The 23,658-nt window shown below is 47.6% G+C and overlaps 1 protein-coding gene across 1 annotated transcript in view; it reads right to left on the minus strand.

Annotated features, from left to right (window-relative positions):
* Window positions 1-1,933: 1,933 nt before the first annotated feature.
* Window positions 1,934-23,658, minus strand: part of ATP6V0A4 (ATPase, H+ transporting, lysosomal V0 subunit a4) — a 49,441-nt gene continuing 27,716 nt past the window's right edge. The window contains exons 12-20 of the mRNA XM_006861165.1: window positions 20,720-20,877; window positions 19,221-19,314; window positions 15,465-15,583; window positions 12,008-12,224; window positions 8,985-9,086; window positions 5,221-5,349; window positions 3,131-3,248; window positions 2,508-2,679; window positions 1,934-2,027 (exon numbers count right to left, since the gene is read on the minus strand). Of these exons, the coding sequence (XP_006861227.1) occupies window positions 1,934-2,027; window positions 2,508-2,679; window positions 3,131-3,248; window positions 5,221-5,349; window positions 8,985-9,086; window positions 12,008-12,224; window positions 15,465-15,583; window positions 19,221-19,314; window positions 20,720-20,877 (1,203 nt within the window). The remainder of the gene's footprint in view (window positions 2,028-2,507; window positions 2,680-3,130; window positions 3,249-5,220; window positions 5,350-8,984; window positions 9,087-12,007; window positions 12,225-15,464; window positions 15,584-19,220; window positions 19,315-20,719; window positions 20,878-23,658) is intronic.

The following is a 23,658-nucleotide window of genomic DNA, read 5'->3' on the forward strand; positions in this document are numbered from 1 at the left end:
TACCTAACCCGCTGTACCACCAGAGTTCCTTAGAAAGTAGGCTTGTTGTTACGTGCTGCCAAGACGGTTCCGACTCATAGTGACGCTGAATAGGGTTTCCGAGAAACAGCTGTGGGGTTTGAACCTTGTGGTTCACTCAGTCCAGTGCTGAGGCTGCTGGGGGTTAAAAACAGAGGCAACACTCATGGAAGCAGCAGTCAAGAACTCAAACGACGTATTACGTTACGCAAATCTGCTGCAGAAGACCTTTTTAAAGTATGGAAGAGCAGAGATGTCAGCTTGAGGACTAAGGTGCGCCTGACCCAAGCCATGGTATTTTCAATAACCTCATATGCATGCGAAAGCTGGACAGTGAATAAGGAAGACCATAGAAGAATTGATGCTTTTGAGTTATGGTGTTGGAGGGGAATATTGAAAGTGCCATGGGCTGCCATAAGAACAAACAGATCTGTGTTGGAAGAAGTGCAGCCAGAGTGCTCCTTGGAGACCAGGATGGCCAGACTTTGTCTCTCATACTTCAGACATATTGTCAGGAGGGAGCAGTCACTGGAGAAGGAGATCATGTTTGGTAAGGTGGAGGGTTCAGAGAAAAAGAGGAAGACCCCCAGAGAGATGGATTGGCAAAGTGGCAGCATCAATGGGCTCAAGCGTGGCAACAGTAGTGAGGTTGGCCCAGGATCGGGCAATGTTTAATTCTGCTGTGCATAAGGTCACTATGGGTCAGTGCTGACTCGATGGCACCTAACAACAACATTCCAAAAGGTGATTTTGAATTTGGATCGTACATCTGGAATCTTACTTACTAACAAGGAAAATGTGTTCTCGACACGCTGTGTGTGTGAAAGGCCTTTGTCCTTTGTAAAGCACTGGACTCCTGGTTTGGTTACAGGATGAACACTAGATTGTTAATCACTAAGACAGGTTCAATCTCACCTGTCACTCCTCACAAACCATACACACGGTTTCTATGAGTCAGAACCAACTCAACAACACTTAACAACAACAGCACAGAATTAAGAAAACAAAAGTTAATCAGAATAAAACAGAATGTACCAGAGGGCTTCAAAAATGTTGTGAGAAAATTCCATTAACTTTAGATTCCAATTCTCTGTGAAATTCCGGAAGCCCCCTTGTACGTTATTCCATACCCATTTTGTTGGAGTTTCCCAACCCAGGTGCCCTAAGAAATAACTTCGGGGCCAACGGTTCCAGAGGGTAACAGGCAAACGATCCTTCCAGATGCACCATTTTCTAGAACTTCCTGGAGCCTGGCATCTCCTCCTTCAGTTCCTTCATCCTCATGAGTGTGGACAGTAGAGTCCCCACTGATGCCATGTTGTTATACTTCATTCCACAGATTGAGCAATGCAGACAGCCACCTCAGGGGCCAGGCGCACCCGCCCTGAGAACATTATCCGCTCTTCCTCATCTGGGGTGAAAACCCATGAGAAAGTCCCTAATCTTGTAATACTACGCCAGATGAGGGAATAAGGTGTTAGAGGAAGGGGGAAACGAGAGACCAAAGTAAACATAATCCTGCGGTGGGGTCAGTGTATACCACTGTGTTATTCAGCTTTGACTGGTAATTGTCCATACCAAATTTCAAGGAATTGTTTTGAATAAAGACATCTTAAAGAAAATAATGAATGACCTAGATGTTTATTTTCTTGAGTGTAAGGCTTAAAATACTGTCAGAAAACATCAAGTGAACACCTTACACACATACCAGATCTGAATTATTTTATTATTTGATCATTAAGATGCCACACAAGGTGACGATAATTCTGGATGACAGGGTGAAGTCATGCCCATGGCTTCTTGCCTCAGATTAGAACAATCGCTGCATTGAGGCTAGGGGCTGACATTCCAGGTAAGACTGACTTCCGTCTCAGGCACAGACGTGGGGAGAAGGGGGCAGCCAGCAAACCCGAAGCTACTCCTCAGCCGTCCCATCCAGGATGTGTTTAAAGGAGAATGGAGAAAACTTGTAACCAGCCCCAACGTAGAACTTGTTCTGGAACTCCACCCTGTCATTGAGGGTCAAGAAAAAGGGGGATTAAACATTGAAGCAGTCCTGCTGGTGTAATGGGTTAAGTGCTGGGCAGCTAACTCAAAAGTGGGGGGTTCAACCCACCCAGAGGTGGCTTGTAAGAAAAGGTCCAGTGTTCGATTTCCGAAAGGTCACAGCCTGGCAAACCCTATGAAGCAGTTCTACTTTGTACACAAGGGGGTGCCACGAGTCCAAATCAACTGGATGGCAACTAACACCACCAATCCCACCGACACCGGGAAGCCAGCGGTAACATGTGAACACTTATCATTGGAAAGGGGATCGATGAACGGAAATGGAGGTTTATACAGGGCATCCGTTAGACCCGTGTGGAGGCGTAGGTATTCCACGTCATTCAACATCACTCCAAGGTCACAGAAAGGTGAGCTGAGCATGGCTTGTATCCTGAACCCGGCACATACCCCTCAGCACCTGTCTCCAGGACCCAGCTCCTCACCAGTGAAGACGCAGTGCATGCAGGAAAGCTGAGAGACCCTCCATGATTAGGAGGATGGCGACAGTCAGGACGGCAAAGATGGCGAAAATGATGAAGACCCCAATGAGGCCTCCCCAGCCTCGCTGGCGAAGACCAATGTTCATCACCATGGTCCAGAGCACTTCAGAGAGTTCTGCAAGAGGCAACAGGAGAGTTCTCACCCAGGGGGCTCATCTTACCAGGGCAGAGTACCGGCTGCTCTCATCCTCTAAGAACGCAGAGATGGACCGACCACCAGGATTCGAGAAGGAGGACAGGTGAGGAGGACGGTGAGCTCTGAGGGATGCAAGTCTGCGAACCTCACATATGCAGAGGCAAGCAAACACAAACCTACAGCACCAATTTGTGTTCTTTTAGGCCCTTAAGTTTGGTCATTTGTTCGGGCAGTCCTAGAAAATGAGTGAAAATCCAACCATTTCACCAATAGGAAGCCAGCCGACTGGGAAACAAGTATCTCTTCCTAAGAAAGAAGACGCGTTCTCCTCACAAGCATGCCAGAAACAAGCCGAGATGCAGCTTCCCCTATGAGGCCTGGCCTGTGATTCCCACGGGGACCTGATGGTGACTCCCAGGGCCCCACTCACGGGCATGGGCCAGGCTCAAGGCCCAGAGGCGCAGGTACGAGGCCGTGTTGGAGATGCAGCCCAGGCAGTATTCGATGGTGTGGATGGCCTGGTGGACAAAGACGTCTCCAAAATTGAACTGGAAGAGAGAATATTGAAAATGAAGGGCTTTCTCCCAGGGAGCAGCTGGAGGACTCAGACCACTGACCCTGTGGTTATTAGTCAAGTACGTAAGCATTGTGCTGCCCAAGCCCCTTACAGTCCAACCCGGGGGAAATCGAGATTAATGTTGTCATCATCAAATCGATCACAACTCATGGTAACGCCATGTGTGCAAAGTAGAATTGTGTTCCACAGGGTTTTCTTCATTTTCTCTGGGAAACAGCTTCCTTCAGAAATAAGGGGGGAAGAAAGAAAAGACAAGAAAGTGATGAGAAAACAGAAAAGGTCAGAGAAGCAAGAAGCAGAGTCATGTGAGTGATGTGGAGAAAAGACAAACGCGGTGTCTCCCAACTCAGTACGGAGAAGCTCTGTGAAACCATGAAGGTTCAGGAAGGCAGGGCAGAGCTGGAGCGAGTAGATCTGTAATGTTGATGCCATGTGGGGAGAGGGGGAGAGGATGACGTCGCTCAGGATGGAGACCCCCACACAAGCGCCTATGGATGGAGACTGTGGGTGCCCCATCATGGACAGCTGTCCTTGGAGAAGGTAAGAAGGAAGGATGGGGGTGGAGATGGAATGGAAAGATGCTGAGGACATGAGATAAACTGACGGGGGAGGTTGTACTGGCCAGGCCAGGACTGACCAGAAAAGGAAGGTCGGTAAGTATCGCATCCTAAACTATGGCAGTAGCTCTGACAAACTTAATTAGCCATTACCATGGGTTACTCTTGTCACCTTTGAAAATTTGTTGGAAGAATCGTCCATGACTTAGGCTTTCACTAACCCTAAAGGACCAGTCATCCATTCACGTGAATACACGTTTGTAGGAATACCACCACAGACACAGCTCCTGGTGGGGGCTCTCTGGCCCCCTCCAGAGTTGGAGTAGACTCCAGTGGAAATCCCCAGCTTGCAGTGCAGGATTGGTGGGGAATTCAATCCTCCCAGGAAAACAGCCAGCTGCCTTCCCCTGGGAAAATGGGGCACAGATTCTGGAGCGGGAGTGGCTGCCCTTGGCAGAAAGGGGGCCTTGGAAAAGAAGGAAAAAGACAATCCACGAAATCACAGCCGAGGCAACGACATTCCAGAGACAGCCAGCCAAGCATGGAAGGGCAGGGGTTGAGGTCCGACAGCAGAGAAGAGGCTGTAGCAGCACGGTAGCCTCTGGGGGGAGGAGGCTGGAGAAACAGCCCACATTTTGTGGCAGTATCTAGGGCTTGATCTGGGCTCTGCTCTCCTGGTTTCAGGAAATCATGATAAAAGTAAGAGAATGCCCAGAGTGTGAACTGAGCCAGGAGACCTCAGTAACACTAGGACCTTCAGTATCACTGGATCAAGGTTGACATTCACTAGGCTGAGATGTTAAAATACTTCCATGTTTTCGTTAGTTGCCAATGAGTCGGGCCCCAACCTACGACAATCCCATGAACAACAGCAGGAAACACTGCACCATCCCCAGGGGTCGGTTGGGGATCAGACTGTGAGATCCATAGGGCTTTTGTTGGCTGGTTTTTGGAAGTAGATTGCTAGATCTTTCTTCCAAGCCCATTTCAGCCTAGAAACGCCACCGAAACTGGTTCAGCATCGTAGCCCACGTATCAGGTGCATTTAACTAAACAGGCCCAGAATTCAGGATGGAAGGGGAGAATTTTATCACGAACCGCTGTTGCCCTCAGAACTCTCCCACAGAGGCTGGGGAAGAGCTATTGCTCGGACCTGCTTTGGGGCTGCCCTTTCCCAGGGCCTCCCTGACCTCTTGTGACTGAGCCATCACACGGTTGCAGTTCAGTGGGGACTTACAGACCATTCCGAGTCTCCTGCTCATGCCCATCGGACAAGTTGGGGGCCGTGTCCTACTGGTTGTCCAGTGCTTTCAGTATCACCCGACTAGATCTCACTAGAATCTGTACAAACGGGGAAGCCTTCCTGGGGTGTCCAGTCCCGGGTACCTCTTCCTCGTGGTCATCCTGGGTTCCATGGCTAACTGTATAAGACTTCTTAGCAGGACTGATAGAGTGGTGTGAGTTACCACCTTCCATGCTTTCTGTGGAATCTCCTTGGACCAGGGATGCCTGCAGCTGTCACCAAGTGGAAGAAAAGAAGAGAGCTCTAAATTCACCTTAGAAGGACCACAATTCCACACATTTCGAAATAAACGTCCTCACTGCCTCTTAGCTATCTGGAACTCTGTATGGTTTACCTCTTTTACCTTTCAGGCCAATTCCTTAACACCTGATTTGACAGCAAAGTATCCTCGGGTCTAGAAAGGTTGATAAATGTGCCTAGGATCAGCAGAAAATCTTCCCAATATGAAAAGAACCACCAAGACCCTAATGAGCAGCCTCAGAGATCAAGTTCAAGGGGACAGGCCCCCAAGTGGTCTTTGGGCGCTCTTGTGACCCAGCCAGGTTACAGGTGTCAGCGGGTATGGCAGACTAAGAACCCTCTCTACTTCCTTGCCCAAGGCCGGGAAAGGGGGCAGCAGCCACACTGAGTCCAGCTGCTGTTGGCAGGCAGAGCTCTTGTGCACACAAATGAGTCTCTGGGCACAGGTGAACCAGCAGTCATCTGGTCCTCACCTTTGGGCAGGCTGAGTTTCTAGGAAGAAGCACACAGATATCTACAAACAAGTATCTGCTACCTTCCTTTGAAACATCTGATCACCTGTTTGGACAATTCTTCACCCCTTTCTTATTTCAGCTTCTCACCCATGAGCCCAAAAAGTATTTTTTGCTTGTTTTTTGTTAAATACCACCACATCGGTTCTGTATAGGGTTTCAGAGGAGCAACTGGTGGATTTGAACCGCCAACCTTGCAGTTAGCAGTGTAGTGCTTAGCCTAAAGTGTCACATCAGAACTCCTGTTTGCTTGATGATGGTGATGGTGATTGTATAGCTGTGGAGTAAGTTCCAACTTATAGTGACCCTGCGTAGGTTTTCTGAGGCTATAAATCTTTATGGGAACAGAAAGCCTCATCTTTCTAAGCAGCTGGTAGTTTCCAACTGCTGACCTTGGGGTGAGCAGACCGACTCGTAACCCAGAGCTACCAGAGCTCCTTTTGCTTGGCTTTTCTACTTATTTTTATCCCACATAAATGGCCTATCAGGGAAGTTGTAGAAGACTCAAGACTGTTGGGAAATAAAGCGGTGGGAGGAGAGGCAGTGAAACTAGAAAGAGGGCGCCACCTAGGGACGGACCTCCAGAACTTCAGTCTGACCAGGTCTGTCCAGCCCCTACCATCTTCCTGGTCAATACCCAGCAAAGATTAAAAAAAAAAAAAAAAAGGTTTTAACATTTGATTGACAGCCATCTAAGGCATACACATTCCATGAAAACTTCTGTTGTAGTGGTGGGAAGCACAGATAGTTATCCCAAATGGTGTCTGTATGTCATTTCTAGACCCACGACAAGCTGGGGAGGTTATGTGACAAGTAGAACTTCCCCACAGGATTTCAAAGGCTGTAATTTTTTTTTTTTTAATTTATTGTGAATTGATTAATAATTTACATAGGAGAACATCGGCTTTATACCATTGTTTCATTGCAATGATTACAATTTCCTCTGTGCAACATCATTCAACAGTATTTGCTTCCATTTCCAACTTTTTTGGGGCTGTGAATGGGGGGGTGGGAAGATGTATACAGAAACACTCAGGTATATGTAATAATTTAAACCACCAAAGGGCACAGTCTGCAAGTCTACCTCCTGGCCACCAGCACACAGCCTTTCTCTTTCCATGAGTTTTAGAGTCCTCAGCTGCTCCCTCTCTCCATGTCCTCATCTCTGCCTCTATCTCTGGTGTCACTGTTTCTCTGGATAGGGTCCCATATTCTACTTGTGCTCTTCTCCCTTGATGGTCCTAGGGTCGGTCCTCTGTTCCAGGAATGTAAAACTAACTACTCCCCCATTTTTGTTATAAAACTTCTACCTTTACAGTTGTGACAATCACAATTAGTAATGGTAACAATTACTCACTATTGAATCGTAAGAATCGTATCCCCATCTCTTTTCACCAAACTTGTCTAGACAAGATGAAAACTATTCAATGGGGACTCTATCTTCCCCCACATACTCTTCAACTAAACTCCCTCTTGAAAACTTGTAAGCCAGTCTCTTCATGCCTTTATTGTCCCCTCATTTTAGGTAGCCAGTGTCTAAGTCACCCATCCCTATCTACCCTGTGTACAGAGGGGATAGCATTGATACTTGATGTGAAGACTCCTTCCCTCTCTGTTGGTATTTGGAGCTACTACATCCATAAGTATAGGTCAAGCTCATCAAATTGTAGCAATTTACAATTGTTTCCTTTATAAAAAATTGTTTTTTTATTTTCCCTTGGTCAAGTTCTGATCATCAAGCCATCAAGGCTAGGTCAAATGGGTACTATCTGCAAGTTTGAGCGTTCTTGTGCATGTCCCCTCACTTCATATCAGCTGGATGCTTCACTCTCAGCTCTAGCCCTCCGTGGCTATGTCCTTGTCCATGAGCTCAGGAGTCCCCAGGTCTCACCACACCTCAGACCAACCAGCCCTTCCTCTTCTCTCTCTCTTCTCCAGGTCAACGGGAGTCTATGGAATGTGGCTGAACTCAGCCCGTTTCTTCATTGCTGCCTTCCCTCCTCAAAGGCTGTAAATCTTTATGGAAGCATGCGGACACATCGCTCTCCCAAGGAGTGGTGGGTGGGTTCAAACCACCAACGTTTTGATTAACAGCCAAGAGCTCTTAAATAAGCACTGGAAAGCGACCCTCCCTAGGGTATTATCTGATCTAGGTCGTCTTTAACGCTCTTCAAGGTTAAGCGTTGGGCTGCTATCAGAAAGGTCGGTGGTCTGAGCTTCCGATAGAATATTTATGTAGAATAGAATAAATAGGAAGTCCGAGCAAAAGGAGCTCTGGTAGCCTAGTGGGTTATGAGTCAGGCTGCTAACCCCAAGGTGAGCAGTTCTAAACTACCAGCTGTCTTCTCCCAAAAGGACTGACACCTCGGACACCCTACTCAGGGTCGCTGTGAGTCAGAATTGACTCGATGGCAGTGGGCTGAATTTCGGTTTCCCCCTGGGTAAATCAGCGGCTCAGGACCAACTTAAACAAAAGGAACAAGTGGGCTAACCTGCTATTTGCCAACATGAAAACCTGCAACGAATAAAATTGACGATGCTGAGCTCTTGCCCATGATCTGTGATGATCCCGTGAAGTCCCCACACTTATAACACTGATGCAAAACCACTTCTGTTGTTGTTGTTATTGGGGGTCATCGAGTTGGTTCAAAGTGACCTCAGGCATCAGAGTAGAACTGTCCCCTAGGGCTTACAGGAGCGGGTCACCAGTCCTTTTGCCAGAGGAGCCGCTGGCGGGTTTGAAACCCTGACCTTTCAGTTAACCACAATGCCACCAGGGTCCTCCCCCGCCCCACAAAAAAACAAAAACAAACTATCACAAGAGTTAGCTGCATATGAAGTGCATGGGCTAGGAATCGAACCTGAATCTGCAGCATGGAAGGTGAGAATTCTACCCCTGAGCCACCACCATGGCCTCATTACAGGCTAAGCTGAGAAGAAGAGCTGCAGGAGAGGTTTTGCTGCTGAGCGCTTCATTCCCTCCTTCAGGGCCAGCTTCCGGTCTCTTCCGAACAACACACATACACCACCACCACCACCCCCTCCCGCCTTCCTGCCCCCCTCCCCGTGAGTGAAGAGAGAGCAGCAGTCCTCACCTGGGCTCTCCGATGGTTAGCTCTGAGGATGAAGGGTTTAATCAGCAGCATCCAGGGCACAGAGATCAGAGCCATGACTACAAAGAAACTCTGGACTTCTTGCTGCAAAGACCAAAATGGTGAGAGGTTGTCATTTCAGCCTAACAAGGTAAAAGGGATTCACCATCATAGCTGGAACATTCCTATCGTGGATAGCGATTCCAGTCCCACTGTGGCCAGTGTCCACTTCAGGGGCACTGGAAGTCCACTCTATCCCCTACTCTCTGGCCATAGCATTTGCAAATAGTCCTTTGGGCATGAAGAACTCAAGAGACACAACGTAAGGAAACTTTGGTGATGGTGGTGTGTCGTGCAGTCAGTTCCGACTCATAGCGACCCTAGGCTGTAAATCTTTACAGAAGCAGAAAGCCTCATCTTTCTCCTGTGGAACAGCTGGTGGTTTCGAACTGCTGACCTTGAGGTTAGCAGCCCAATTCGTAATCACTATGCTACCAGAGCTCCTTAAAGGCACCTTTATTTCTCCTAAATCTGGGTGGTTGTCCCTGGTCCGGAAAGGCCCCGTGACCCCAGGCACTACTCTCGAGTAATCAGTGGGGTCATTTTAAGTCACAAACATGGTCTCTATTGGTTAATTTTATGAACCCAGCAGGACACTGTCTCAAAGGAAACCCTTGTGAGGGTAACGCAGGAATGGGAAGTGCTGCGTTCTGTTGTGCATGGGGTCGTGACGGCACCTGACAACAACAACATGAGATAATCATGTGCGCTCTCTGGGTCCCCACCCTCACCCCACGAAGAGGCTGCTTGCCATCTCTGCCTGACTTTCATGGCCGCCACGCAGGTGAGTTACCTGCTGGATTCTGGAGCACCCAATCGGAACCTGAACACTTTCTCTCAGGGACTCCGTGGAATAAGTTACATTGTAGAAATGCCAACTGTCTACAGATGGGCCAAGATCACCAACCATGTGTCACCGAACATGTACCTGTTGCCACTAGTTGATTCCACTTTGCAGTGATCCTGTAGGACAGAGTAGAACTGCCCCAGTAGGTTTCCAAGGTTGTCATCTTTACATAAGGCCACATCTTTCTACCTCAGAGGGGCTGATGGGTTCAAATCTCCATCCTTTCAGTCAGCAGCCAAGTGCATAGCCACTGTACCACCTGGGATCCTGTACAACCCAACAGGGTCACGAAAGTAGTAAGTTGGTCGCCAGAGAAGAGCTTTTAGAAGTGTATTTCTTCAATGATGAGTAGCTAAAAATCACTCCCTAGGAAATCTTGTCATGAGACATTTTGTTCTTATTCTTCGATGTGTCTGCAGGGGTGGCTGTTGTGGTGGTTGAAAGCTGTTGAGTCAGTTGCAAGTCATAGAGGCTCTGTATAGGTTTCCAAGAGCGGTTGGCGGGTTTGAACCACTGACCTAGCAGTTAACAATCCAGTGCTTACCCTACGGTGCCACATCAACCAGAAGTCAGCCTCAGGAGCATGTGTTTGGCTCCAGGAGGAGACCGGCTGCAGCTATGACACCCTGAACGGATAACACCATCCAGCCCACGCTACAACATGCTCCCAAGGAACCAGAACATACGGAAGTGAACCCTTATCTTCAGTGAAGACCCAGTTCCACCGACGTCACCACCATGCTAGTCACGGAGCGGCCAGGAGAAAAGACCCTTCTGTGTTAGCAGATAAGTGTTTGCAGAATTACTTTTATACCCAGCTGCAATGGGACATTTCTACTAAATGAAATATTAACTTGATAATGAGTCTGAAATGAATGGAAGAAATCACAATCGTGGTACACTCCAGGTGCTGGGGTTGACTGGCCAACAAGAGAGAGTAAAAGCATCTCCTCCAGCTGGTTCTGGAAACTCCTGGGAAAGCATGAGCTTGCTGGTTTCCTGGGCACCCATGACTCCTGCAAACGGAGAGGTCCCTCTTTGGTCCTGTTTTCATTTTCTTTCTTAGGAAAATTAACTAGAGTATGTTTTTTGACTAACAGACGACTACATGGTTAGGTGTTGGTTTTCACTCACTCACTCACTGCCCTGAAGTCAGTTCTGACATAACGACCCTGCACAGGGTTTCTGAGGCTGAAAATCTTTATGGGAGCAGAAAGCCTCATCTTTCTCCCAGGAATGACTGATAGTTTCAAACTGCTGACCTTGAGGTTCGCAGCCTGACTCATAACCACTACGCTACCAGAGCTCCTTATTCTGACTCATAGTGACCCTGTATATGGTTTCTGAGGCTATAAATCTTTATGGGAGCAGAAAGCCTCCAAAATACTATTTTGCACTAAGAATAAAATGCAAACAGAAAAAAGAAAAAGAAGAAAATGCTAGTTCAATATTTAAAGCACCTGGTGTCGTCCTGCAGGATAAATACAGGACGACTAACTGAAAGGCTGTCGGTTCTAAGCCCCCAGCCACTCCTCAGAAACCCACACAGGGTGGCTATGAGTTGGCTACGGCTCGACAGCACTTAACAAAAACAACTAAGTGTTATTTAGGTGCTATGCAGAGCACCCCCTTTATTTGGAGGGCCTGGGTGCTGCCAATAGTTAGCATGCTTGACCAAAAGGCTGGAGGTTCAAGCCCACCCAGAGGTGTCATGGAAGGAAGACTTGGAGGTCTACTTCTGGAAGCACAGTTCTACTCCGACACACATGGGGGGGCGCCAAGAGTTGTAACTGGCTCACCAGGAATTTGTTATTTAGAATATTTCCACCTTCAAGCCAAATCAACTGAAGATATATATAAATATATGTTTTTTCTTTTCTTTTTTCTTCTTTTAGCTTAGCCAACGCACAAGCCAATTTCCCCACAACCCCTGTGCAATAACCCATCTCGTGTGCCACATCGCAGCTCTGCTCTAGACACTTGAATATTCTTGTAAGCAGAGCCTCTATACTCGGAACCCTCAGTCCCTGCCTTTTGGACAGCGGCTCTGCAGTACTCTGCCTACAGGTGAGCCCGGGCATGCCCGAGTGGAAAGAGGAAAAAAGAAACTCAGTGATACCTGATATTCGTACAGGGGCCTGTTGGAAGGATCATCGTAGTTAAACAGGAACATGTTGATGAAGTGGATGAGGATGCTGGGGGCGCGCTGCGACACGTGCACATCATACTGGCACCATTTGAAAATGATCATGAAAACCAGGTATCCAAACAGACAGATGATAAAAATCATCTCGGGAATGAACTGCAGCGTGACGTTGATCAGTTTTCTGAAGTAGCTGGGGTTGGAAACACACACACACACAAAACCAGATCACAAAGGAAACCTTCAAAACTCAGCTGTGTTGTCAACTCCACCTCACAGCGCCCCCAAGTGGGTCAGAGTAGAACTGTGCAACACAGGGTTTTCATCTTGGATTCATGGTGTCTCATATGTGTTAGAATAGAACTGTGCTCCACAAGGTTTTCACATCTGATTCATGGCACCCCCAAGTGGGTCAGAGTGGGACTGTGCTCCACAAGGTTTTTATTGTTTTTAACTTTTATTGGGAATTGAGTGAAGATTTACAGAGCAGATCATTAGTTTTACATTCAACAAATTACGTTTTGCTTCATTACAATGATTGCAAGCCCTTCCATGTATTAACAGTTAACAGTATTTACTTGTACTGTGGGTTAATGCGCTGGACTGCAAAGTCGTTTTGAACGGCAAGGTCAGCAGTTCAAGCTCACAAGCCATTCCTTAGAACACTATACAGGGTCACTATGGGTCGGAACCAACTTGATGGCATTTAACAATAACAACTACTTAAATGATACATTTCCTGTGGCTTTCACTATATTCGTCTTTTCTCCTTTGCGTTGCGTGTTGCCTGCCCTGTCACCCATGTTGACATGTGTCTACACTCTAGCCTGTGAATAATTTTCCCTCCCCACACCCATAACTATCATAGATTGTTTCTTTCTTTCAACCAGTCACACATTTTGTTTCATTTCATGGATTACATGCCCCTCCCTGTAACAACAGTTACCTGTTTCCCTTTCACATCTTATTTTTCCTAAGAGTTTTCAACTTCTCATTTTTCAGAAGTAGATCTCCAGGCCTGTCTTCCGAGATGCCTCTTGTAGGGGCACTTAAACCCTGAACCTTTCACTTTGCAACTGAGTGTATCAGTCATTGCACCTCCTTGGAGGAGGGTTCCAGGGGAACGTTGTTATTAGATGCTGTTGAGTCAGCTCTGACTCATTACAACCCCACGTACAACAAAACAAAGCACTGCCCGGACCCTGTGCCATCCTCACAATTGTTGTTACGTCTGAACCCATTGCTGCTGCCACTGTGCCCATCTGTGTCTATTGAGGGTCTTTCTCTTTTTAGATGTCCCTCCACTTTACCAAAAAAGAAGTTTTTCTCCAGGGATGATCCTTCCAGGTAATACATTCAAAGCACATGAACAAAGTCTTGCTACCCTTACTTCTGAGGGACATTCTGGCTGCACTTCATCCTCTCCCAAAGTATATACTGTTCACTTTTCTGAACACAGCATCCACTCGCCAGCAAGCGGCAAGCACACCCAGAGGGAAGAGAAGAGAAAGACAAGAACTTTGAACCAGGGTCCAGAAGGCAAGGCTGGATGCAGAGCTTGGTAGGTGCCCAGAGCCTCACATGCATGAAAGACAGAAGAGCCATAGCAGGAGGCGGAAGCTTCCCCTGCAGATGCTCTGAGGCCAGGATTGGCAATCTGTGGTTCTCGGGTCAAATCGAGTGAAATGTCTGTTTTGTACAATTTGTAAGCGGAACATGGCTTTTACGTTCTTAAATGGTTGAAGAATCAATTTTACAACACGTGAGAGTTGCATAGGAGAAAGGAGAAGAGGGGGCTCAGTGCTTAGGAGAGCATGAGCTTAAAGGATCCCTGGTGGCACAGGGTGTTAATCACCAGGTCGCTAACAATCAGGTCAGTGGTTCAAACCCACCAGCTGCCCCACAAAAAATCAGGCTTTCTGCTCCCCTAAGGATTTTATTTTGAAACCCTGTGGGAACAGTTCTATTACTCTGTATAATACAGGCTCACTGGCATCCTGGTGTGGCGCTGTGGGTTAATGCACTGGACTGCAAAGTTGGTTTGAACCACAAGGTAGGTGGGTGGTTCAAGCTCACCAGCAGCTTCTCAGAAACTCTATACAGGGTTGCTATGGGTCAGAAGCAACTGGTCAGCACTTAACAACAACAGAGGGTCACTAGGAGTTGGAATCTTCCTGACGGCAATGGGTTTGGTTGGGGGAGTTTTGTTGTGAGCTTGTGCTAATGGTGGTTCTGTGGGTTAGGCATTGGTCTGCTAACAGAAAACTTGGCAGTTCAAACCCACCAGTTTCTCCTCAGGAGAAAGACAAGGCTGTCTGTTCCTGCAAAGATTTATAGCCTCAGAAACCCTATGCAGGTGCTGTGAGTTGGCATCAACTCGATGGCGGTGAGCTTGGGTTTTGGTGAAGGGTGAGGAGAAGTTTGCAGGGTGGATAAGGGAGACAGTGGATCATGGTGAACATAATTAATGTCACTGAACTGAACATGTGACGGTTATTGAAATGTCAAATGTTTTGGTACACACATACCTTCCAAAATTTAAACAGAACGAACCAATGACCTTGTGGTTAGCAGCCCAATTCTTAAGCCTCTGCTCCATTAGGACTCCTTTTTGCCCATAATGTTGTTGTTGTGGTTGTTAGGTGCCATCGAGTCAGTACCGACTCATAGCAACCTTATGCACAGCAGAACGAAACACTACCCAATCCTGGGCCAATATCACTATCATTGCCACGCTTGAGCCCATTGATAATGCCTCTTTGCCAATGCATCTCGCTGGGGGTCTTCTTTCAATTCCATTTTCCCATGAACTTTTGAAGCTCCTTCATATACACTTGTTAAGTGCTGTCCAGTTGGTTCCAACTCATGATGACCCTGTATAGGATTTCTAAGGAGTGGCTGGTGGGTTTGAACCACCGACCTTGTGGTTTGCATTTCAGTACTGATCCTACAGTGCCACACCAGGAGTCTTCATCTAGCCTTGGCGGAAGTAAATTTTAGAAGTTCTCCAATGATGGATCTTGATAGGGGAAAAGGAGGAGTCGATAAGACAATATGTTGAAACAAAAGCGTGACAGAGAGGATGCTGCCAGCCAGAAATGGCACCAACTGGGTTCAGAAAGAAGGGCACCTTGGCCAGAATTTGGTAGGCCCCCATCTGCCCAGCAGTGGATGGAGACAACACCAACCTCAACCTCTTGGTTCAGAAGGGCACAGCTTTAACTGGAAAATGCACGTCTTTCTTGACCTTCAAGAGACTCAGCTTCAGAGACAGAGTTGCCATTTCCAGCAAACCTGCTTGTCCTGGCTTACAGCGAGACCCGAGGGAAGACTTTCCATCCATTGGAGGACTCATGTGCCACCAGATGGTGGTTCTGTAAGGACTCATCCTTGGGTTTGATCAAACAAACAGAAAGGGACTCATGGAACTTACATGTGATTGAAGAGGCTGAGAACCACCCCGAACACCATCTGGACAATTCCCAGGATGACTGACATCTTCATTTTATAGGAATTCAAGAAGGTGAGCTTGTTTGATGCTAAGTTCCAAATCTGGATGGGAAAACAAGTCAACACACACATGAGCCCCAAGTTAGAAATCCTGTTGGAGTTGGGGGCACAGTTCCACTTTCCCAAAGCAGCCACGCCACTGGTCACACTGTCACCATTAGTCAGATTTAGCCTTGCTTCAGGATCAGAAAGGGGAAGGGACCATGCCCCCAATAAATGAAGCTTAATGACACAGTAGCAAACCCTCAGCGTGGTTCTGCACTTGATGAGTTTTCACCAAAAAGTTCACTGAAGGTGACAGGGACAGACTAGGGGCAAGAAGGAAGAGAGCTGGAGCTGAGACTACAGCAGGAAAAATAGCATCAGGTGTAAGAACACAACCAGCCACAAAAGGAAGGAACCTTCAGTACTCTGTGAATAGCACCAGGAGCAGATAGCCCCCAAAGGAAACAGAAGGGGTAGCACTCCATTTCCAAAAAGCCTGCACCCCTTTACTGAAAATCAAATGTTCCTCCCCTCTATTAAGACATAGGGAGAAGGCATCTGGGACCAGGAAGAGAAAATTGTACTTAATCCACACTCCCCAATCGACAGGGTCGTCTCCACTCGCAGAGACAGACCCACTTCTCTCTTTGAAGTGTACTTTCACTTTGCAATAAGCTGCTTCTGTAGTAATTAGTAGCAGTACTTACGTGCCATCGAGTCAGTACTGACTCACAGCAACCTTATTATACACACAGCAGAATGACACACTGCCCGATCCTGGGCCAACCTCACAATTGTTGCTACGCCTGAATCCATCGCTGCTGCCACCGTGCCAATCCATCTTATGGGGGGTCTTCCTCTTTTTCTCTGACCTTCAACCTTACCAAACATAATATCCGTCTCCAGGGACTGGTCCCTCCTGACAATATGTCTGAAGTAAGAGAGATGAGGTCTCATCATCCTGGCCTCCAAGGAGCACTCTGGCTGCACTTCTTCCAACACAGATTGGTTTGTTTTTCTGACTGTCCATGGTACTTTCAATATTCTCCTAAAACACCAAACCTCAAATTCACCAATTCCTCTAAGGTTTTCCTTATTCACTGTCCAGCTTTCACGTGCATATGAAGTTTGAAAATACCATGGCTTCGGTCAGGCGCACCTTAGTCTTCAAGCTGACATCTTTGCTCTTCAACACTTTAAAGAGATCTTGTGCAGCAGGTTTGCCTAATTGCTCGTGTGTAATTGAGAAGCAGCGACTCAGATAAGGCTGATTCTTGAGAGGGGGGACCAGGGGAAATGATACAAAAGGAACCAGGAACCGCTCCTATCCAAGGGAAATATCAAGGTTCTAGAAGAAATGGGGAAAATCCCCTGTGATTTTCTTCTTCCCTGTTCTAGATGAAAGGATGTTCTGAAATGGTACAGAGAGGTCTCAGGTCTTCCTCAGTTCCCTTAGGAATGGCATGTAGGTCTCCTACCCAAGAATTTATCCAATCCCTACTTTAAAATGCCACCGGTACTCAAGGAACTCTGGTAGCATAGTGGTTACGAATCGGGCTGCTAATCTCATGGTCAGCAGTTCAAAACTACCAGCTGATCTAGAGGAGAACGATGAGGCTTTCTGCTCCCATAAAGATTTACAGTCTTAGAAACCCTGTACAGGTCGCCGAGTCAGAACTGACTCCACGGCACATAACAACAATAACATCAACAACACTCTGAACTTCAGTGGCGTATCACTCTACAGATGGGAAGGGGCGCGTCTCTCAGGAAAACATTCTGCAGACAACGCTCCCGGAGCTTAAGGGTTGGTCAGGGGTCTTGCCTTCTGTGCCACCCCAATTGAGGCAGGCACCTAGACACAGTAGATGGGCAGGGACTGACTAGGGTCTCAGCTGGTCAGTGACCACAGTGGTGGATTTTCCTCCTCCCCACAGGGACCCCAAGCACCCCTGTGGGCTCCACTCCCACCTCGGTACACTGAGACCCACCCTCGCCGGCCCCAGAGCTCTCTTCTGCGCTCTGCATGTCCAATATGTGTACTTACTGGGCAACCAGAGTTTCTTAAAGAGGTGATTATTAACCACCAGGCCTATACATTTGTAATTGCCTCAGATGCATGTGAAAGTTGGACAATAAATAAAGAACTGTGGTGTTGGGAAGAATACTGAGAGTACCAAGTACTGTGAGAAGAACAAACCAATCTGTGTTGGAAGAAGCACAGTCAGAGTGCCCCTTAGAAGCCAGGATGGTGAGACTTTGGACATGTTAGCAGGAGGGACAGTGGAGGGTCAGTGAGAAAGTGGAAGACCCCACAGAGATGGACTGACCAGAAGCAGCAACGACAAAACCAAGGGTAGCAGCAGTGGCGAGGATGTCGCAGGATCGGGCAGGGTTTCATTCTGTTTGCATAGCGTCGCTAGGACTCCGAACTATGCTCCATGACACCTAATAACAACGCAACAACAGGGCACACCTGGTGGAGAATAAGGCAGTTGGCTGGGAGCTCTATGAAAAGTGTGTCAGGGCTGTGTAGAGGGTGCAGGGGGTGGAATGGTGTTTGTTTTTACTTGAATCCAGCAGGTGTGTCAGAAAAGCGACTCGTCATCATTCCTCAACATATATTTGCTGATTCAGTAGGTTCTAGCACCTTCTCTCTACCCAAGATCTTCAAACAAGACATTTTTGTCATAGCTATTATTCTTATGCAAGATTATTATCATGACTGAAATGAACAAGGGAGTCTTGGTAGGGCGCTGCGGGTTAATACGCTGGACTGCAAAGTCGGTATAAACCACAAGGTCAGTGGTTCAAGCTCACTAGCTGTTCCTCGGAAACCCTATACAAGGTCACTATGAGTTGGAACCGACCCAATGGCACCTAACAACAACAACATGAACAAGGAGTCCTGGTGTGGTGCTGTAGAATCAGCACTGGACTGCTAACAGAAAGGTCGGCAGTTCAAACCCACCAGCCACTCCTCAAAAACCCTATACAGGGTTGCTATGAGTCAGAACTGACTCAATGACACTTACCAATACCAAAGTGAACAATGTTTAAGCTTAATATATCCTGAAACTTATGATAAGCTTCCGAAAGAAAGAGAAAACACTAGTTGTTTTTTTAAAATCGACAAAAGCCAAAACAAATCCACTGCCAACGAGTCAGTGCAGACTCACAGCTACCCAGAGTGACCCGCGGTGACCCAGAGCCAGCAAGAGCCACCCACAGAGACCCAGAGCCACCCAGAACGACCCACAGTGACCCACAGCTACCCAGAGTGACCCGCAGTGACTCAGAGTGACCCGCAGCTACCCAGAGTGACCCGCGGTGACTCAGAGTGACCCGCAGCTACCCAGAGTGACCCGCGGTGACTCAGAGTGACCCGCAGTGACCCAGAGCCAGCAAGAGCCACCCACAGAGACCCAGAGCCACCCAGAACGACCCACAGTGACCCAGAGTGACCCACAGTGACTCATAACATTTCTAAAACTTAATCTTCACAGGAGTGGCCAGTCTCGTCTTTCTCCCTCAGAATGGCTGGTAGGTTTGAACCACCGACCTTGTGGTTAGCAGTCCAGTGTTTATCCTACAGAGCTAGGCCAAGACTCCACAAATATCCATTGAAGGGATAAATGCAAGACATTCACAAGTTATTTCATAATAAATATTTAACACAAGAGGGTATTATTACCGGATCAATCCCAAATGGGTAGGGGTTTCCAGAATACACTCCTGGCACAGCCGGGTCCAGCTGTAAGAAGGGGTTGGTCTCCACTATGTGGTCACTAGAGAAGGAGAAAGCAAAAGAGCAACGGTCAATCAGAGGTCAGAGAAACGACGTCAGGACTGTACATCCTGAGTGTGTGGTCAACCCAAGGCCAACAGCTGGGAGGTATAACGCGTACATCTGGCCCCATGAAGTGCCCCTCGGATGAAGAGCCCAGTGTTGTTCCAGTGCTGGGGCTCCCGAGGCACCCTCCCGCCTCCACAGTCTGAGCACCCAGTGAGCTCTCCCACTGACAAACAGAGAAAAGCTATAGTGATAATCCATCAGGAAGGAGGGCGGAGGCAGGGCTGAAGGGAGCACACGGGGCAGAAACAGGACAGGACGTAGCCCCGGGTGTCCACCGGCAGGTAAATGGATTAAACAGGAGGTGGACTGTCCATACGTCTTAGTCTCCCGTGTTTTTGTGATGCAAAGGCCACACGTGAGTGACACTTGTCCCACCGTAATCCTGTTTCACTCTCTGAGCACCTGCCATCTGCCACCCACAGCCTCAGCAGCCATTTCCAATCCTGCTGACAGTGGACAGACCAGGGAACCAGGGTTGCGATCTCTATATCCTCCCCCATAGCTTTCATGTTGAAATCAAGCTGCTCCAAATGCTGAATAAAATGCCTTGATGGAGAATCTGTGGTGTTGGCTGCTGGGCAGCAGGGACCCACACAGGTCAGCATCTGCTCCAGCAAGCCTAGGTCCAGAGCTCGGATTGTCTGAATTCCCTGCGAGACCAAGGTCCGTGCCAAATGCCCTCTCCCCTTGAAGCTTTGCTTCAAGTCCACCCAGTGTAGACCTGCTGTCCCTTATTCCACAGTGGCACCTGCCACAAGGCGTGTGCTCTATAAACCAGCTGCTCTGTGTCAGACCCGAAGTGGGCTTCACAACGTCTGCAGTGGTGACTTTTTGCAAGTTGATCACCTCCGGGTGAACTCAGACCCCCAAACTTTCAGCAGTTGAGTTAGTTCACGAGTGTATACTACCCATTGTTCCATAATACATGTTTAATCCATCTCAAAGCCCACCACCTTCGAGTCAATTCTGACTTACAGCAATCCTGTAGGGCAGAGGAGAACTGGCCCATAGGGTTTCAGAGGCTGTAAACTTTAATGGGAGCAGAATGTCTCATCTTTCTCTGGAGGGGCTGCTGGTGGGTTCGAACTGTTGACTTTTCAGTTAGCAATAAAGCACTTAACCACTGCACCACCAGGGCTCTTTACTTGCCCCCTAACGTATTTAAATTTAATGGAGCTCCAGTTTCAAAAACATGCCCACGTACTACACAAGGAAATGGCCCCTGGCCTTGCCCTCCTCAGGGGTAACTCTGGGCAGAGCCATGTGCAGACCTCTGCAGACCCTCATGGAGGCCAGGTGGTCAGCCGATGAGTGTCTACCTCTGAGTGTACACTTACGTCCAAGTGCCGTTTCTGAACATGGGTCGGACGCTCCACGAAGAACCGAAGATGTTGAAGGATTTGGAGAAGCAGTCGTTGTAAATGAGACCCGTGTAGATGGAGAAGATGCCCATGAGTAAGATGAGGTAGCGGCCATGGAAAAAGGTGTTCCAAATCTGGGCTCAAAGAGACAGAGAGGGGTGTTCAGCAGAGGTCCCACCTGTGTAGCCGCAGCAAGACATCCAGGGTCACGTGCCCATGGTAGCCACCAAAGCAACCCCATGAGAAAAAGCGTGCACGGTACATATGTGAGTCAGAGACAACTCCAGGTTGTTTATTTCTTTATAGCAGGCTGACATCCCTTAGCCCCCAAATTCAGTTTTACATTTCCAATTGCTTTAAAAACAGCCCAACTAAGCGGTTCTTAGCCATTTAAAGTCTGCCTGTTTTGCACATCCCACCAAACTGTCCAATATCTGCTGGTCATCGATATGACAAACCTTGCACTGACCTATAACGTAAGACCCCAAATGACCCTCAAGGGCAGAGCAGAGCTGACCTGTAGGGTTTCCAAGGCTACACATCTTCACAGGAGTAGATGTTTCTCCCACAGAGCAGCTGGTGGGTTCGAACCCCCGCCTTTTTGTTAACAGCTGGTACTTAACCACTGTTTCACTGAGGCTCCTTCTGTGGTCCTCAGCAGGGCTCCAATTCCCTACAGCCCTTTGGAGCTCTCTGACCCCGAGACTCCCCACCTCACCACAGAGGGACTTTACTTAGACAGGTAAGCCCTACCTGCCCTTGGCCCTGGAAGCAACCTTGCTCTCCTCCTTGTCTGGTGGTCTCCTGCTGGAGGAAAGGACTGCCCCGTGCACATGGCAACTGCCAGCACTTGGCCCCAACAAATAACTTATTGTGCAGCATTGCCATTTTGTGATCTTTTCTTCCAGCCCCATGACCCCCAAGCTCATTATAATTCGCATGGAGAGTTTCCCCGGCTCCTATCCTCCAACCACAAAAGCCCTAACCTGGTACTGATTCTTGTGGAAACCAAACCACATGGGCCACATACCTAACTTGTGCACGACTATGATAACAGGAGTTACGTGTGTAGGGAAGGGACAAGGGTTTCTGGGAGCCCTCTGGACTTCCTATACAACTTTTCTAGAAACTTAAAACTGCTCTCAAGAAGCCACTGATTAAAAACAAAACAAAACGTAATTGAAGCAGAATCTGATGCCTTTTGAGCTCAGGAGGGACTTGGACACAGGGACACTGAGGGACTGTTGGGTTTTATGTCTTTACTCATTTTTCAATGATGCTTTCTTATAATACTGGAACTGACATATATCCATGGATCCAGCCCTGCTGGAGGGTAACTTTGAGACCATCAGTGTTTTTTAAGGGAAATGATGTCCGTTCAAAGCGCAGAACATGAAAAACAAAATTGGTCTATATTTGCCCACAAGTCCCGTTACGAGTAACCTACAATTTCTAAACTTGTTGTTGTTGTTGTTGTTAAGTGCCGTCGAGTCAGTTCCGACCCATAGCGACCCTGTACAGGGTTTCCGAGGGTGTAAATCTTTACGGGAGTAGAAAGCCTCATCTTTCTCCCGCGGAGCAGCTGGTAGTTTCGAACCGCTGACCTTAAGGTTCGCAGCCCAATTCGTAACCACTACGCTACCAGAGCTCGTGTTAATTCCACCTGTAATAAAAAGTGGCCGATCACCTTAAAATACAGAATGTAGCTGGGAGTATGTTTCCACTTTGTAAGGTGTATGACAAGGGACAGACAGGGCTTCGTAATAACGTCCTTGGAAACAATGCAGATTCTCTGTGACAGAGACCTCTCAGGGAGCGGAGAAATGCCAAGTTCACAGAGGACACAGGAATGCAAGTTGAGGCTCTGATGTGAAAAACAGAAAAACCCCTGATACAGCTGATCCGTCATCGTTATTCGCAGATTCCGTATTTGCTAATTTGTTTACTCGCTAGAGTTTATTTGTAGCATCAACATCATATTCACAGCCGTCATCCACGTTCAGGGAAGAGACCTCCGTGTCCCCCATCTCTAGAGCATTTACTCTAGAAATCTGACTCTGCGAATTACAGGTAAATGTTTTTAAGTGGAAACAAGCCACTTCAAAGACCCAGCGGGAATGTTTCCTCCAGACTAGTCAATCCGGGAGGGAAGGAAATCTAACTTCAGCTGGCGCTTGGCTCCAAGCTGCAAATCTATCCTCATCATAAAGATAGCAGAAATTGTTTTTTTCTTTGGATAAAGGCAATTAGCAAACCCAAGTGGTCATCACAATTACCAGGTGAATTTAGGATGAGTTCCAACTCACAGCAACAACTGGTGGGTTTGAACTGCTGACCCTGCAATTAGCAGTCCAGTGCTTATCCTATAGCACCACACCAGATGTGGAGATTAGTTATCACTTATCTCGAGAACATGAAAAAAAATGGGTGGTACACATATTTGCTTTGCATTATAAACCAGAAACCAAACACACTGTCATTGAATTGACTCAGAGGAACCTTACTGGCCCGAGTAGAACTGCCCCATAGGGTTTGCTAGGCTATAATCTTTACAGCTTGTCGGATTCTTTGCTCAGCATACAGGCTGAGTAATATGGTGAAAGAATACAGCCTTGTCACACACCTTTCTTAATTTTAAAGCATTCAGTGTTCCCATGTTCTGTTCGAACAACTGCTTCTTGGTCCAGGTACAGATTCCTCATGATTACAATTATGTGTTCCACAATACTCATACTTCGCAGAGTTGTCCATAGCTTGTCATGATCCACACAATCGAAAGCCTTTGCATACTCAATAAAGCACAGGTAAACATTTTTTCTGATATTTTCTGCTTTCAGCCAAGATCCATTGGACATCAGTAATGATATGTCTCATTCCACGGCCTCTTCTGAATCCGGCTTGAACCTCTGGAAGTT

This window comes from Chrysochloris asiatica, unplaced genomic scaffold, assembly GCF_000296735.1.
Source record: "Chrysochloris asiatica unplaced genomic scaffold, ChrAsi1.0 scaffold00041, whole genome shotgun sequence".
In the NCBI taxonomy this organism is placed as follows: Eukaryota; Metazoa; Chordata; class Mammalia; order Afrosoricida; family Chrysochloridae; genus Chrysochloris; species Chrysochloris asiatica.